A 17,999-nucleotide genomic window follows, 5' to 3' on the forward strand; every position below is an offset into this window, starting at 1 on the left:
CACTGCGTGTGCATTTGTGTACAGGTGTGGGTGGGTGTAAGTTGCTCTCAGCAGTCTGTAGAAATCATGCTGGAACACCGGAGATGAAGTAGTAGAGACATGAACCAGAACCGGTCCTCGGAATGCACAGGGTGGGGGTGTGAATAGAGCCCGTTGGTAAAATCATAACAACTTTAGTGGGGGCGTTAAGTGAGCAGAGGAAGCAAGAGTGTGAACTCTCCACAGATGTGTGCATTTGCCTGTCGTGGAGGGCGATGCAACCCTTCTGAGCCAGACCAAGCTACGAGGCTCCGTCCTTCTCCTCAATGCAAAACCTGTGCATTGTCAACGGCCCCGGCTGAAAACACAAAAGCAGGTGCTCTCCCTGTTCCCCCGTGCAACCGAGAGCTGCATAAACCCAGGACGGTTTTATAGCTGCTGTTCCTCGCTGCTCTCCTAATAAGCGTCTGCTGTAAAGAGCAGACGGATTCCAGATGGTGCCGCACCAATTGCCGAGCATGTGCTGCCTGAGAGATGTCGGGGTGGGGGGCGGGGAGGGAGTTTGGGAGAGCATCCAGGCCAGAGCCCGCAAATCTGCGAGAACAAACACCAGAAGGAAAGATCCTGTGGATTGTAACCAGATTATAGGATCCAGAAATCCCAAAGCTGGGATAATCTCTCTCTCTCTCTCTCTCGGCTAAGTGATTTTGAAGAGTCAAAGGTTTGGGGCAGGGGTCCAAAAACCCAGATGCATGGGCACCACGGACGACGCTCATATTGCGCCTCCCGCCCCCAGCTTGCTGAAGAGAGCAGGAAATGGGTGACTGGTCCTTCTGTGTTGTTTGCTGGTGTGCGCAAGACCTGATCACGTCCTCGCTTTAGCCTCCATTTCCTTCCCAGGTCCCCGGCTAGCACCGGGACTTCTTTTGATGGTAGAGCTCAGGTCCGGAAGATATGGTGAATATAAGGATGTGTGTGAGTGTATGCAGAGTGTGAGCGGGGAGGGGAGGGGACGGGGAAGAGGGGATGGGGGAGAGGTCAGCATGCACTGGTGTAAGAAGAATCCAGTTCCTTCCTCCCAGAAAGCAGAGATGGGTCCCCGACGTGGTCTCCACATGCCGCAGGATGCAGAGGTGGCAAAACAGACGGTGTCATTGCAGGGCGCAAATTTGGGGTCACATTTTTAAATGCTGCTTCACCTACGCCCACAACACACACAGGAAAATGAGAAAAACCAAAGCCTTTGTTCCTGATGTGCTAGGTTTTTGTTGTTGTTGCGGGGAGTATTTTTCTGCTGTTGCAGGGAGGTTTCGTGTGGGACTCTTTTTTAAATATATAACATTCAAAAGCAATATTCCCGCGTTTGCATGTCGCGTGAAGAGATAAACTCCGTCCCACCATCTCATCTTTCCACCACCTCGTTCCGTTACATGTGCAGACCAAGCCTCAGCCATGCTGAACCCCTCAAAAGTTTTGCCAAAATTGCTCCATGGTTGTTATAGTGGGGGAGTTCGGGGAGTTGATTTTAAAGCCAAGGTTGCCACACACGGCCAGGAATCCTGACTTTAACTGCAGCGAAACAACCGCTACTTCTTCCTCTTTATGTTTCAAAAAAAAAAAAGAAAGAAAGAAAAGAATCCCCCGAAAAGCCTTCACCTCAGGTGTTTGTTGATTTGTTTTTAAAGCAGAACCCACATAAAATACAAGGTGAAACGGTGGAGTAGGGTAGGGGGTGGTAGGAGAAAATCCATTCATTTGAATCCTCTCATCTCTCTCTCTTCCTCTCCGCAGATAACAAGGCAAGGCCATGCAGTCCTTTCGCGAAAGGTGTGGTTTCCATGGCAACCAGCAGAACTACCAGCCGACTTCTTCACAAGATTCATCACGCCTGGAGAATTACAGGCATCAAAGCCAGGCTGGGCCGCACTGCGAACGTCAGAGGCTGGTGGCAAAAGAGTACTACAGCCAGCCTCAGCCACAGCCGCCGCCGCCGCCGCCGCTGCCGTACCAAGGGTATGGCGAAAACAGCGCGGTGGAGAAGTACCACCGGGGAAATAAGCAACTGCGTGGCCAACAGCTCCCAAGTCGGCCGGCGTCCTTCCCAAATTACACCGTCCAAGAGAACAGCCCCTACCCGGCCCGCTACTCAGGAGAGGAGAGTCTGCAGGCCTGGGGGTCGCCTCAGCAGCAACCGCCACAACCCTTGCCAGGAGGAGTGGCTAAGTATGAGGAGAACTTGTTGAAAAAGACTGCCGCTCCCTCGGGGAGCCGGCAGTACCACGAGCAAACCCCTCAGCTCCCGTTCCGAACTCATTCCTTGCATCTCCAGCAGCAGCAGCAGCAGCAGCAGCCGCCTGCCTTGACCTATCCCAAGCTCCCGAGGCAGAAGATCCAGAATGACGTGTCCTCTCCGATGCCGTTCCCTCAGGGTGCCCACTTTACCCAGCATTCCCAGTCGTTCCCGGCTTCCTCGACGTACTCGTCCGTTCAAAGTGGGAGCCAAGCGGCCCATTCCTACAAGAGCTGTAACGCTTCCTCAGCACCCACGCCGCATGAAAGGACTCTCGGGAATGCTGCTAACCTGCCCTCTGGGCAACGGGTCCAAAGCCTACATGGCTATCAGCCTAACCGAATCAGCTATGACCAACAGCAACAGCAACAGCAACAGCAGCAACAGCAGCAACAACAATCCCTACAAGGAAGACACCATGCCCAGGAGGCCCTCCACTATCAAAATCTAGCAAAATACCAACATTTTAACCAGCCAGGTCAGAGCTACTGCCAAGCTGACACCCCAGTGAGGACACCAGACCAGTATTACCAAACGTTTAGCCCCGGTTCCAGTCATTCTCCAGCTCGTTCTGTTGGTAGATCGCCATCCTACAGTTCGACTCCTTCCCCACTGATGCCTAACCTGGAGAACTTCCAATATAGCCAGCAGTCTTTGAGTACAGGGGCGTTCCCGGCAAACCTTGCCGACCACAGCCACTTCATGCCTTTGCTGAATCCGTCACCGACGGACGGGGCGAGCCCAGACACTCAGCCCTCCGGGAACTGTAAGAACTTGCCAAAGGAGAAAATCCCCGAGAACCTCTTGTCAGATCTGAGCCTCCAAAGCCTCACGGCGCTCACCTCTCAAGTTGAAAACATTTCCAACACCGTCCAGCAGCTTCTGCTTTCCAAGTCCACAGGGATGCCCCAGAAGAAAGGCATCAAAAACTCACCGAGGACACCAGAACAGCTCAAAGGTCAGCACTGCAGCCCTGAAGGTAACAATTACTCTGCTGAGCAAACAGGGACTCCCCACTCGGACGCCCTCAGCACCCCGCAGTCAGTCCATGCTGAAACCCAGGATGCCGACTACCTGAGCGGATCTGAAGATCACCTGGAAAGGGGATTCCTGTACTGTAATCAAAGCCGTAGCCCAGCCCGTATCAACAGCAGCGCCAAGCCGAAGCCAGAATCTGTTTCCACATGTTCGGTGACTTCTCCAGATGACCTGTCAACCAAGTCAGACGATTCTTTCCAAAGCATTCACGCCAGCCTGCCACTGGAGACCTTTACCAAGTTCGTGACCAACGAGAGGGATTGCCCCAGGCTGCTTCTCAGCGCTCTTTCTCAGGAGGAGCTTGCATCCGAAATCATTGGTTTGCAAGACGCTATCAACGAGAAAGCGGACAAAGGGTGGGTCAATTCCCCTGCTCCGAACAAAGAACCTGACAAATCCCCCTTCCACTTAGAGAATCACAGAACCTGCTTGGATTCTGTGGTCAAAAGTCCGTGGTCCAATCAGGGGGACTCGAATACCCTTGCAGAACCCCTGAAATTAGACAAAACCTTGGGAGGAAATAATGGGAAGAATTTCACTGAGGAGGTTTACGACAGTTCCCAGGTGGCCTTTACAACAGCGGAGACAAAGAATTCCCTTAAAACAACCATCTCTGTAGCCTACAACTCCAAACCCAACATCTCAGTGGCCACGTCCAGCTCAGAGACCACGAGCTTCAGCTGCTACTCAAACGCCACCGCTAACTCAGTGGGTTCTGAAAATGCCATGGAGAATTTCGACTGGCCAGACGAAAACCTCAGCGACACGTGGAAAGAACTCGGGTCGAGCCTTCAAGCGTCAGACCTTTCCAAGAGTTTGTTCTCCAGCAAACTGAGCGAGACTTCTGAAGAGAAGAAGAACGCTTGCTGCCTGAGCCTCTGCGATACTGAGGAGCCGTCCGGGCCTGAGCAAATGGAGGGCTTCAATCAACAGCAGCAGGCAAACAAGGAAGAGAACCTAAATTATGATGAGCCCACCAGAGCAGACAGTGAACGATGGCTAGAGGACACCACCAGGAACTCCTGCTCAGGTGGAGACTTCAGCGAACTTCCGATGATGTCCTCTCCAGACCTTAAAGAATCTGACCTGGAACCTGAAGAATATTCCTCTTTGTGTGAGCTAGCCGGTTCTGAGCAGAAGTCTATGACCTATGATGCGTTCACCCCTAAGCCAGCGGAGAATGCCCCAGCCCTTACTCTTCAAAACACCCCAGGTTCAGCAGAAGAAACAGCCAGTGCCGTTGAGAAAGAGAACACCGCTCCTTCGTCCCATTTATCCGATCAGTCCGTGATCCTCTTAGGCCCGGCGGTTGGCACAGAGACAAAAGTGAAAAGTTGGTTTGAATCTTCTCTGCATCACTTGAAGCCCGAGGAGGAGATGGCAGGAGGGGAGAACGCCCTTCCGAATAAGACAGAGACACCAGCCGCCTTGCTAACGAAGAAACAAGTCTCACCGGAAACAATGCCAATAATATCGGAACCAACCTCCAGGGGCAAAAGTCTTCGGAGTAAGAAGGTCCACTGCAAGCTGTCAGGAGGAGAGGAACCTATCCAGCCGATGTCAAGCCCATGTACTGGTATCCAGGCAGCTGGCATGGTGGCCATCATATGCCCTGATCCAAATAATCTAATGGAAATGCCAAGTAAGAACACTCATGGCCAAACTCCCAGGTTTCCAGCTGAAGGCTTGCCAGCTCGGATGTGTACCCGCTCATTTACCGCATTGACTGAACCCAGGATGCCAGATCCTCTGGAAGGCGCAAAGGCCTCAACCCCTCAGGAGAAGTTGGGCAAGAAGCCTGCTTGTCTTCTGAAACAGAGAGCTGCATTCAAAGCTAGAAAGGCTAATGGCAAACCAGCCCCTCCCCTGGTCTCCAGTTTGGTGCAGAACGAAGACTCTACTGGTCATAAGGCCAAAGAAGCTGACTTGGTAGAAACCGAAGTGAAAGATCAACAGTCGATGATCCTTCGCTCCAGGACCAGGACTCAGGAGCTCTTCCTCACAAAGCGGAGGAGAGAGAAAAGCGCTGTGGAGGCGGAGCTCAAGAACTCCAAGCCCCCCAAGAAGGTTTTTCCAAACAACCACCTGCCTGGTCCCTTCAAGATCAGCCCCCAAAGCAGGTCTGAGAAGGAGAGCCGGCTGGGCAAAAGGTTGAAGCTCTCTAAAGCCAGGTCTGAAATGGACGGCAAGATGTCTGAGCAGCCGCTCCATGCCCTGAAAAGGAAGTCCGCCTTCATCCCTCCGGTTCCTGCTAAAAAGCGCAACTTGGTTCTGAGAAGCAACAGTCACAGCAGCATCAACGTGAAGGATGAGAAGCCAGAAGCTTCCCCCGGCCTGTTCAAGAGGATGCCGTCGGCCAAAAAGGCAAAAGCAAAACCGCCCCCCAAGAACTCCTGTGAAGCGATACTCAAGTCCCCTCAGGCAAAGGAAAACCCCGGCGTCTGCATAAAAATCACCTCTCGGGCGGCCTTCCAGGGAGCCATGAAGACGAAAGTGCTGCCCCCGAGGAAAGGCAGGGGCCTGAAGCTTGAAGCCATCGTCCAGAAAATCACCTCTCCCAATTTGAAAAAGTTTGCCTGCAAAACGACCGCCACGGCCATCGCTGCCACCGTCCCCGCCGCCACCTCCCACTATAATCCCCTCAGCCCTTCCCTGCAGGAGAGGGAGCAGGCCTCAAAGAATGCCAGCGTAACCCCAGCAGTGGGGGAAGCTAGGCCATTAAACCAGGCCGTGTCACAAAAGGCTGCCGCCGCTCCAGCAGCCGAGCAATTATGCAGAAACCCGAACAACAGATCCTTCAGAGGAAAACTAATGAACAGTAAGAAACTGTCCTCCAACTGTTTCAAGGGTGAGGCCTATTCATCTCCCGAGACGTTGCAGCACAGCAGCGACGGCATGGCAGCAAGCAGCACCGGCCTGCTGCCGAAGAAAAGGAACAGAAAAGGAAGAGCTGCAGCCTTTCGGGTGGCCAAAAATAGCTTGGAGAAGTGCCCTCACCTGAGCCCCGCTCTGCTCCTCGCATCCAGGGAGAAGTCGGCGGTGGCGGCTGCAGCCAGGAAAGTCGAAGAGGGACAAAGGGAGGGGAAGAAACCAAAGGCCGAAGACAAAGGCTTCGTCAGCGCCGAGAGCGCCGCGGGGAGGGCCTCGCAGGCCCAAACCAGGGCGCAGAAGCAGCGAGCCAACCATTCCAACTACAACGGCTACACGAAGAGACAAAGGAAGCACCTCAACCGGCGCAAGGCCGAGAGCGTGCCGTCCAGGTGTAAGAGCAGGGCCAAGAGGCGGCACCAGCAGCAGACGCCTCTGCTGAGCCCCGCCGAGCCCGAAATCCGGCTGAAGTATGTGTCGTGCAAGCGGCTGCGGACCGACAGCCGGGCGCCACCTTTCTCCCCTTACGTGCGGATGGAGAAACGGGACGAGTTCGTCACCACCTGCACCGTCGTCAACTTCCCCGCCGAAGAGGCCAGACTCCACAACGATCAGCGCTCCTCTTCTTCTTCGTCGTCTGCCCAGGCCGGGCTTTTGGGGACCGCCTCCCTGCAGCCCCGGGCGATCCTACCTCTGTCGTCCACAATGCACCTCGGCCCGGTGGTCTTCAAGACCCTCAACGCCACCTGCTTGGTCTGCTGCCTCTGCCGGAATCCAGCCAATTACAAAGACCAGGGGGACCTCTGCGGGCCGTACTACCCCGAAGACTGCCTGCCAAAAAAGAAGTCGAGGCTGAAAGAGAAGATCAAAGTGGAGGGGCTGAGCGAAGAGCCTCCCTCGCCTTCTCTGGCGGAAAGACTGCTCAAAGCGACAGATAATAATTGTGCAACTAGTACGTTCGGTGGAAAGCCGCCAAGGTTGGACAGTGGCGCTGACTCAGCAAAACAGAGCGCTCTCCGCTCCAGTTCGAGGGGGATGTTTAGGAAACTACAAAGCTGTTACTGCTGCGATGAGAGGACAGAAGGAGAGGAGGCGGCGGCGGCGGCCGCAGCAGCCGCAGCAGCCGAGAAGCCCAGGAGGCACGAATGCGGCAAAGCGGAGTCGCCACCGCCGGATCCCGCCGGAGATACGCAGGAGCACTGGGTCCACGAGGCCTGCGCTATATGGACAGCTGGGGTTTACCTGGTGGCGGGAAAGCTCTATGGACTGCAGGAGGCAATAAAGATGGCTGCTGATGTGGTAAGAGCCTCTCCTTTAGCCTAAGCTCTGATTGGAGCAGCCCACAGGCAAAGAATGCAGAAAATCACCTAGTGTTAAACGAAAGTCAACGGTGCTTCACCGATCAGGAATAACAAGCCAAGCCCTGTTTGGGGGTCAGGGGCAGGGAGGGAGGGAGGGCGACGTGGGGAAACCGAAGCGTTACGGTTCGGACGCGAGTGTAGACGCCGTGCTTCTGCTTGCAAGTGGTGGGTAATATCCCAAGAAGCACAGGGGCCGCCGACCTAAAGGCTATGCAGGACAGGACAGGGCAGGGCAGGGCCCCTGCTAAAGGGCTGCACCCCAGCAGGGGTCCACTGACAAGAGCCCCAACAGTCCATGTTCCATCTCAAGGGTGGGCAACTTGGGTCAGTGGGCGGTAGGGGCCTCATGCGGCCCACGGGCCATGGGTTGCCCACCCCTGTTCTGTCAGTTGCCAGTTTCCCACACAGATGCTCACACTGAACCGAACCTGCCTTGCTGCAACCAAACCGTCTTTCCAGAACTTTGAGGATCCTCCTGCTGGTTTGCTGAGCATTGGAACTAGAAATGTAGTGCACAAATTTATCATTATTATTATTATTATTATTATTATTATTATTATTATTATTATGGCTTTGGAGCAGGATCTGAAAAACTGGGCAAACTTTATGAGGGGCACTGGTCTCAGGAAATTAAGAATTGTATGCTGATGGCCGGGGGCCATGATCTGAAAGTCTACACCTCATTTGGGCAATGGGGGGCAGGCAATTAAAGAAAAAAGTTTGCCGGAACAGGGGGTGGGGGGAGTGGGAAGCACCTGAACAGGGCAGACCTTCAGAACATGTGTCATAGTCTGCTGAAGAGCCACCAATGCTGGAGGACTTTGTCCAGGACGTTCCCAGATGTTGGGGCTGTCCTGGCTCTCTAGACACAAGCAAGGGGCTCTAATTCCCTCGTCCTTCTTATGGGCAGCAATGGAGGTCTTGCGGTGCCTTTCCTTTGTCAGACACTTCTGCCAGGAAGCCACATTCCGGCTGGACATCAGGAAAAACTTCCTGACTGTTAGAGCAGTACGACAATGGAACCAATTGCCTAGGGAGGACTTGGGCTCTCCTACACGAGAGGCCTACAAGAGGCAGATGGACAGCCATCTGTCAGGGATGCTTTAGGGTGGATTCCTGCATTGAGCAGGGGGTTGGACTCGATGGCCTTAAAGGCCCCCTTCCAACTCTACAATTCTATGATTCTATGATGCTTTACCAAGACATAGGCAAATGTTGAGTGACATAAGTATGGGAGACTTGGACCAAGGCCTTTTTCCACACTCGCATTGGGGAAGAGGGAATTGGTGCGTGCTTTGCCAATGTCCTTGTCTCATTCATGCATGATGCAGACCATAAGGAAAGGCGTGACCCATGCAAACATTCCACATATGTCCTGTCATGCTTAAACTCCACATCAGCTGGCCCGTCCTTGTGTAAGGTTAGTACACCAGCAACATTCTCACCCAAGCCCTTCATCACCAGTATATGTAAGCATGCATTTAAACCAAGGCGATCAGCGTTCAATTCCGAAAAACTCTCAGGGACAACATTACAGTACATCTACCATTATTATTTCAAAAAAAAAAAAAAAAAAACCAGACATGGTTGCTAACCATGCTATTAGAGTAACATCTGGTTTGGACCAGACGTTTGGACTGAGCCTTTGGTCTGCCAGTTGCCCATTCTTTCCATATTCAGTGGCTCGGAACGGATTCGGACAAATCCTTCCCAAAGAAGTAGCCATAATGTGTTTGCAGGTGGCGTTCATCATACCCTCCAGGGCTTGTGTATTGCGTATAGCCAACCTCATTATACCAATGGATGAGGGATTATAGATATTACTATCTTCTTCCAACACCAGGGTGTTCTGCGTATGGTCATAAATGGGAAGTGTTTAAGCATCCTGGTAACAGAAAATAAGAATACAGGGCTTGGGTTGTCGTTTTTAATTCCATCGAAACATCCACCCAGTCCCGCGTCCTGTTTCCAGCAGGGTGGAAGCCCTGAAACTTCACAAGTTTAAAGAATGAGATGAAGCCGATTCTATATGTGGTATCTACTACTCAGAGGTACACTGCCTCTGTCAACGGAAGCTCAATTTAGTGATCATCGCTATAAGTTATGGGTAACATTCTCCGCAATGAATTTGTCTCGTCTTTTTGAAGCTGTCTAAACTATCGTGGCAGTGAATTCCATTCAGTGTGCGTCATGTAAGGAAGGACTTTTCCCCATTGCCCGACCCCTCAAGTTTTACTATTTATTTATTTAGGGTGTGATCCTATGCCTGTTTAGACAGAACAAAGTCCTACAACTCCCAGCAGGTCCCAGCCAGCCATGTTGTAACATTTCATTGGACCAGCCGTGCCCAAGATGTTTAGGACTACAACTCCTAGCAATCCTGGCCACTGGCAGTACTGGCTGGGGCTGATGGGAGTTGAAGTCCTAAAGAACTGGAAAGGACCAGGTTGGGGAAGAATGTATTAGACAAACGCTTGAAACGAAGACTCCCTGTTTCTTTTCCTTATTTTTAGGGTGTAGGTTATTTTCACTATTTTTTAGCAAAAATAAATACCATATTTCTTCAATTGTAAGATGCCATCGATTGTAAGACGCACACTAATTTCAGTACCACCAACAGAAAAAAAAGCTTTGATTCTAAGAAGAATAATCGCACCCGCGATTCTAAGATGCACCCCATTTTTAGAGAAGTTTATAGGGGGGGGAGTGCGTCTTAGAATCAAAGAAATACAGTATTATATCCTCCCTTACTTTCAGAAAGAAATCCAAGGCAGGTCATGATAAAATAAAATAAAATAAACATACAGTGCCAGTCTCAAACCCATTAAAATCAAAGCAATACGTCAACCTGCAGAAGACTGAATAAGAAAGAAATCTTGGGGTTGTGGTGGAAAAGCGTGATGAAAATGTTCACCCAGTGTGTAGCTGCTGTAAAGAAGGCAAACTCCATGTTAGGCATGATAAGAAAAGGAATTGAGAATAAAACAGCCAGTATCATACTGCCTTTATACAAATCTATGGTGCAACCACACTTAGAGTACTGTGTACAGTTCTGGACACCACACCTAAAAAAAGATATTATAGAGCTGGAAAAAGTGCAGAAAAGGGCAACTAAAATGATGAAGGGGCTGGAGCATCTCCCCTACGAGGGAAGGTTACATCAACTGGGATTGTTTAGCTTGGAAAAAAGGGGGCTGAGGAGAGAACTGATAGAGGTGTATAAAGTCAGGCATGGTGGGAAGAATGTGGATAAGGAGACATTGGCCACCAATTTGGATGGCTTTAAAAGGGGGTTGGATGAATTCCTGGAGGAGAAGGCGACCAAGGGCTATCGTTATGTGCTACCTCCAGTATCTGAGGCAGTAAGCCTGTGTGCACCAGTTGCTGGGGAACATGGGTGGGAGGGTGGTGTCACACCGTATGCTAAACTAGATGGACTCTCGGTCTGATCCAGCATGGTACTTCTTATGTTCTTAAAAAAAGCAGTAAGGCCCACCAATTTATCATTGTCCCAGATGCCTTCCAGAAAAGTCTCATTTTCATCAAACAGCGAAAATGAAACAATAGCAAAATCCTCTCTCTCATGCCTACCTGTTGGACTTCAGCTGGGTAGGTGTATGTGTGGAGACTGAGAGTAAGACATCTAATGTTGATCCGAGTGTACGGAGAGGTACATACTGAATGAGATGGTCCCTTGGCTCTCTTGGCTGGAAGGGAATAGATTGCGAAGAAAATAGGTGGACTGGATTCTATCAATAATTCTGATTAAATGTATTTTTGTGGGAAAGGGAAGGAGGAATTGAACCACTCCTGCATTATTTGAAGAAAAACCTGGTTGTAAGAGGGAGAAGAATGGAAGAACTGATAACTGTTGTTGATTAAATTAACTTGACAAATGACCCAACACAACCAGAGAAAAAAGGGGAATCATGGACTACAAGTAAATCACTAGTATTGCTGACCACTGCTTGGCAGGTGGGTCTTCACCTAGGTTCTCTCTCTCTCTCTCTCACACACACACACACCAAATCACCAAAATCAATTTGCACAATAATATTAACAACTGAGGAGTTGCAATCTGTGATTGGTGACAGTTCTAGGTACATAGTAAACCACGGTGAACTACCTTGATTTGTTTATCCCAGGGTATCAACTCATAGGATATTTTCACAATTGAGGCTTAAAACTACTCTTGCAGCAATCAGGTGTGCAATGTGAACATCGTAACGCCTCAGCAACTGGTGTATATATAGGCATTCTGCCTCCAATACTAGAGGCATAGCCATCAGGATGAATAGCCATTGATAGCCTTCTCCAGGAATTTGCCCTAACCCCCTTTAAAGCCATCCAGTTTGGTGGCCATCACTACATATTGTGGTAAGCAGTCTTAGATCATAGTTTTGAGGTTCTCCGTTATCCAGATAAGAGCTCTGTGCATGCATGGAGAAGGGATGTGTTTCAGTACAGAAATTTGTGCTAGGGCTATACTGAATATCCACTCGTTTTATAATCACTGGGCCGGCCCTGCCATAAGGCAAGGTGCAGTGAGATGCTCCAGATGGTACCCTGATAGTGCAGATATAGGAAGGCAGAATCTGGTGTCTGCCTGATACAACAAGACTTTTAAAGCCCGAGCCAGGAGGGGGGAAGGAGGGAAAGTGCATCATTTGGATTATTCAGGCTGTATGATGTCTTGGGCTGATACTGGTAATTGCCTTGAAATTAAGGTATTTGACACAGCTGAACTAGTTAACTACCAAAAAAAAAAGGAAAAAGAAAAGAAAAGGCAGCATTAAAAATACACACCTCGTTGAATATCTGTGCTGCTTCGGTGCTGTCTGGCTATACATTTTCTTTCATTCCATGTCTTTTGTTGCTTCTCAGTGCCATTTTTCCTTAGGAGTATGCATGACATCGTCACATTGGGTGTAATGTTGTGATGTCATCAACAAGAACAAAACCACATGGGTCACCCCAGACCATCAGATTAAACAGCAGTGAGGGCAAATGTGAGTACGGGCAAAGAAGAAGGGAAAGGTACGGAGATGCAGAAGCCCGGAAATTAAAGGATGCCCACCAAAACTGACACAGCATAAGCAGCATAGCAATGAGTGTTGGAAAAATCACCGGAAATGAGAAGAACTTTCAACATGAAAACACGCGTAAAGCTAGATTAGTGTTTTTGCCTTAACTTTAGTCTCTGTTCACATTCATTTTATCGTTTGGTGCTATATCAAGAGGTAACCTCCATGTTGCCATGAACATCATCTGAAGCAGGGGTGGACAGAAAGTAGATCTCCATGTATTTGGACCTCAACTTCCAGCATTCTAGACCGTTGGCCATGCTGGCAGGAGCTTCTGGGAGTTGGAAGTCCAAAATATCTGGAGATCTGCCTTCTGCCCACCTGAGTTCTAAAGTAACCTTCCCCAACCAAGAGCCTTCCAGTTGCTGGCTGAGGGATGCTGGGAATTGCAGTTCAACTCATCCAGATGGCCCCAGTTTGAAGAAGGTTGATCTTTAGACAAGCAAGAAACCCTGAAGACTTCATGGTAACGTCTCTTACACAGGGATAGCCAATGGGATCCCTCTGGGCCCAGTATAACTTAGGAAGCAACCTTAGCTGCCTTCCAGTAACCATACGAAATTTTCACCATAGTGTGCCTATAAATCACCCACACACCCAACACATCCAGTGTCATTTGTAAAGAAAAGAACATCATTTTCAAAAAGCCATGAAAGTCAATCCCTGGGTGAATGATACCTTTTCCTTTTAAATTTTGTATATAATTCCTTGGCCATATCTCAGCACATTGGTAACATAACCATGAAACCATCAGTGGTAACTGCTGCTGACGTTCGTAAAGAGTCTATCCACATACGAAGGGGTTGGGTTGTGTAATAAAAAGCACTTTATCACCCTGGATTGCTGTGGGAAATAGTGTGCCTTCTGGGAATACAGAAGCTGGTCATCTCTGCTCGACCATGAGAATGGAGGTAAATGCTACAAAAACTTACATCACATTCAACCCTTCCTCCAAGCAACAGAGAGCGATACGTCCGAATGATAACCTTTCGACCAAATGGAAGTCACTAAAAAAGAAAAGAAAAGAAGCTTTGTAAAAAGTAACAACTATGCCACTAGATCTCATGGGGATCTCTCTCTTTTCCTTCCTTTTCTTTTCCCCCTGCTGACTGCAGAGATGTTCCATTTGTCAGCAAGTAGGAGCAACCATTGGCTGTTGCCATAAAGGGTGTGCCCAAACCTTTCACTACACATGTGCCATTGATACAGGTAAGACATCCACCAACTGGAATAGCATTGTTTATTATTATTATTATTATTATTATTATTATTATTATTATTATCTGTACTATCTATTTATAATATTCACATACCACCCAATAATTAAATTCTCTGGCTGGTTTACAGTAAAACATTAAAACCATTAAAAGAAAGAAAACACAAACATGAAATCTAAACAATAAAACCAGCAACGGAATTTTTAAAAAGTAAAACCAGAAGCAGCAAATAAGATCAGCACAAAGGATCGAAAAAGCACTAAGAGAAGTTTGAGGAAATTAAAAGGCCTTCACCTGTAGGGTGACGATATAAAAAGGAGGACAGGGCTCCTGTATCTTTAACAGTTGCATTGAAAAGGGAATTTCAGCAGGTGGCCTTTGTATATATGGAGAACCTGGTGAAATTCCCTCTTCATCACAATAGTTAAAGCTGCAGGTGCCCTGCCCTCTTTTAAATCTGGTCACTCTAGTGTAGCTCCTGCAGCTTTAACTGTGGTGATGAAGAGGGAATTTCACCAGGTTCTCCATATATACCAATAACACCTGCTGAAATTTCCTTTTTTATGCAACAGTTAAAGATACAGGAGCCCTGTCCTCCTTTTCATATGGTCGCCCTATTCACCTGGTACCCCAAAGACCATAGTGATGGCACAATTGGGGTGCCGCCATTGAAAAGGCCCTCACATTTGGTGGGGGCACCTGAACTCCTCATATCTCCCTGTTTTCTCTTTCCCTCCCCATTCTCTTTCCTCCTCTCTCTCTCTCTCTCCAAAAGAAAGGTAATGATCCCTTTTCAAAAATGACAATGAACATTAGATAGGCACCTTAGACGGGAGCACAGTACAGATTCTGTTACCAATATGGTAATTGAAGACCCTCGTTCTATACAAAACATGAACTCTTCTATCCTGCTGCTGGTTGGTTTGTTGTCCCAAACTACATTTATCATCACGATAGTGTGGATAAAAGGATAAAGACCTGTTGAGGGATGGTCACTAAACAACGTGTGTGTGTGGTGGGGGTGGTGCTCCACAACAGAACGTTCAGGCGGAAGGTGTCACAAAAAGACACTCTCATGTTCATTCCCACTCTTCTGCTCTGTTTGCAGGTTGTTTGTTAACCGAAGAGACCTTCTTGCTGAACTGCCCCCGACATAAGGTAGGTGAGCAAACCTTCAGAATCAATAGCATTGTGGCGCCTGCAACTGTCTGTCCTTCCTTCTGAGAGTAGCTATATAAGGAGCTGCCTTATACTGAGTCAGACTACTGTGGGTCTACTTAGCCCAGGACAGTTTCCTTTGAATGCCAGTGATTCTCCAGCAAAGCTGCCTTTCCAACTCCTAGCTCTTTTTCACCAAAGATCCCCAGGATTCGAACACAAGACCTTCTGTACGCAGAACATATGCTCTCCCACTGTGCTGGGGCACAACAACATGAGTTTATGCTTATGATTCTGCAGAATTCAGCAGCCTTAGGAACTCAGCTTGTTTTCTTTAAAAGAGAGAGAGAGAGCAAGTTTCTAGCCTTTAAGGCTGACTTGGAAGAAATGTGTTGGTAATACCAGCTAAAATCCCAGAAGTCAATGAAGAGGCTGCACAAAATTTGCAGCATTCAGAATACTGATTGTTAGCCCTGTCCTCATTCAAAATTGCAGCATTCACAGAACAGTCCTATGCATGATTACTCAGAAGTAAGTTTCATTGAGTTCCTTGGAGTTTACTCGCAAGTAGATAAGTATAGGTTTGCAGCCTTGGTTCAGTCTACAGAAGTTAGCTTTTCTTTGCTCAGAAAGGTTATATTGGCTGAGAATTCAAATATTCACAGAGCCCTGGCCTCGCTTTGTATATATATTTCTATACCTGCGCACAGATACACACTTCTCCAACCAACAGTTGAATCATTACTCATTAGCTGACAAGAGGGATCATACAGCTATCCTCTACCAGGTAATTTGGATATCCACCTGGCCAGGGCCCATATCAACACCTGGCATCCTTAATCTTTGTGTGTCATGCAAAGAGCTTTCTTTTGTCCGTCCTCAATTTATTACCCATCAATTTCACAAGATGACTCAGGGCTCTAGTATTAGGAGAGAGGATGGGTGAGAACCTTCTGCGCATGTTCAAAAGCACACTCGCTCGAGAACCCAGATGATGATGATGTATTTTTGGAAAATAGGTATCAGCAACTCTCCAGCAAACAAGAGCATGCTGGCACCTCTGAGCCCAACGGCCAGGTCTCCTCCTCTGCCTGAGGCCATTGTCTGCCATCAGAATTAAGCCTCAGCTGTGCCTTCGGGTGGCCCTCGCCCACATCACTGCCAGCTCTCCAAACACACCGCTTCGGCCTCTCTGGAACATGTTTGCATGCTCAGTTCTGGCCGCGTTCCCCAGCGTGGTTGGATTATTCCCCAGTCAGCCTCGCTCCCTGCCCAGAGCCATCCCTGTAGGGCTGAGGAGCAAAGCGTCATTTGCGGGGAGACGGAGGCCATTCTTTTGGCACTGCTGCAATGGCTACCACGTTGTCCCTCCTCCATTTTCTCTCCCTCTTGTCAAGAAAACAGGAGCCAGTTGTTAGAGGAGCAAAGGCCTTTGTCTTGCCTTAGTAACCGCTGACCAGGCCTCTGATATAATTTAATTATAGCGAGCGCTTCCTGCCGTCCTTCTCCCTGCCACGCCAACCGTTGCACCTGGTTATTGGCAACTTAAAGCAGACACTGAGGAGAAGGGGAGCGAGAGAGATCCAGATGGGACCTGGAGGCAGATTGATATACATTCCTAAACCTCAGATGGAAATTGGGAGGCCGGGAAACGTCCTCCTTGCCGCTTCACTTCGCTTCGTAGGCCTTTCGGCAGCCATTACAGGCCCGGCCTGTGTGTTTCTTTCTCCATGCATGCCTCCCCTCAGTGAAGCTTAGGAGCTCCTCTTGTTGATTTACACAAAAGCAAGGGCCTTCAAACCTTAAAAACAACAACCACTCCTTCAAATAAATGTTTGTTTTTTAAAAACACACACCAAGAATTGTAAATAGCGCTCTCCTTTCTTTGTTTCGCCTTCTTTCTTCCTGTGTGTGGTGAGTTTCATTTTAAAAACGAACCAGTAAAACGTGCGCTCAAACTATGAGGGGAAGAACTGAGGGATCGGCTTAATGAAACCCACAAACCCCGCCGCCCTTGGCTTCCCTTGATATTAGCCAAATCTAAAAAGGCTTCTTTTAAAGAGGGGGGTATGGGAGCTGCCGAATAAGGGAAGGCGTCTCCCCCTCCATTGGGATTCGAGAGCGAAGTAAAATCAGTCAGTCAAAAACACTGAGGTGGCATTTCCCCCGAATGAATTTGTGGGAGTTTTTTGTGTGAATGGGTTTTTGTGGCCCTCAAAGTGTCTCACGTAGTAGAAAAACAAAACAAAATCCCCTCTCTAATGTAATCGTAAATTAGGGTGACCCTATGAAAAAGAGGACAGGGCTCCTGTATCTTTAATAGTAATGTAGAAAAGGGAATTTCAGCAGGTGTCAATTGAAGAGGGTGAAATCCCCTCTTCATCACAACAGTTAAAGCTGCAAAAGTCCTGCCCTCTTTTGTATCTGGCCACTACTATAGCTTGTGTAGCTTTAACTGTTGTGATGAAGAAGGAATTTCACCCTCTTCAATTGACACCTGCTGAAATTCCCTTTTCCACTTTACTGTTAAAGATACAGGAGCCCTGTCCTCCTTTTCATATGGTCACCCTACGTAAATGTTTTGTTGGTTTTTTAAAGTACAACAATTTGAAAATGGAATAACCATCCTGAGGGTTGTTTTCCCTGTAGGGCTATGATGCTTCAGGGTACAATCCTATATATATTTAGGTAGGGTGACCCCACAATCATATTACAGATTGTGAAGGGAGCTTCCTGCGGTTGAGACTGAGAGTTCACACGTAGCCTATGGCTACCTAACTTGCCCATGGTTGAATTTACAATTGAAGTCTTAACAGCACAGATGGACCAATCCCCACATTACTTTCGTTTGCTTTTACATGTAGACCTAAGATGTTTTAAGTGTACACTTGAAAAACGTAATCCTGGAAACAAATGGGAACAGACTTCTGTTTGCAAATGTAAATATACATTTAGTAGGGAGCCAGGTTTGGTTGTGGCTTGTGACCCAAGTTTGTGGCTATGT

The 17,999-nt window shown here is 48.6% G+C and overlaps 1 protein-coding gene across 1 annotated transcript in view; it reads left to right on the forward strand.

The window, feature by feature from the left end:
* Positions 1-17,999, forward strand: part of RAI1 (retinoic acid induced 1) — a 114,879-nt gene that overhangs the window by 94,905 nt on the left and 1,975 nt on the right. Inside the window, exons 2-4 of the mRNA XM_063143232.1 lie at positions 1,771-7,474; positions 13,736-13,829; positions 14,946-14,995. Of these exons, the coding sequence (XP_062999302.1) occupies positions 1,787-7,474; positions 13,736-13,829; positions 14,946-14,995 (5,832 nt within the window). The 5' untranslated portion in view covers positions 1,771-1,786. The remainder of the gene's footprint in view (positions 1-1,770; positions 7,475-13,735; positions 13,830-14,945; positions 14,996-17,999) is intronic.

The sequence above is a fragment of the Elgaria multicarinata genome, chromosome 17 (assembly GCF_023053635.1).
Source record: "Elgaria multicarinata webbii isolate HBS135686 ecotype San Diego chromosome 17, rElgMul1.1.pri, whole genome shotgun sequence".
Lineage (NCBI taxonomy): Eukaryota > Metazoa > Chordata > Lepidosauria > Squamata > Anguidae > Elgaria > Elgaria multicarinata.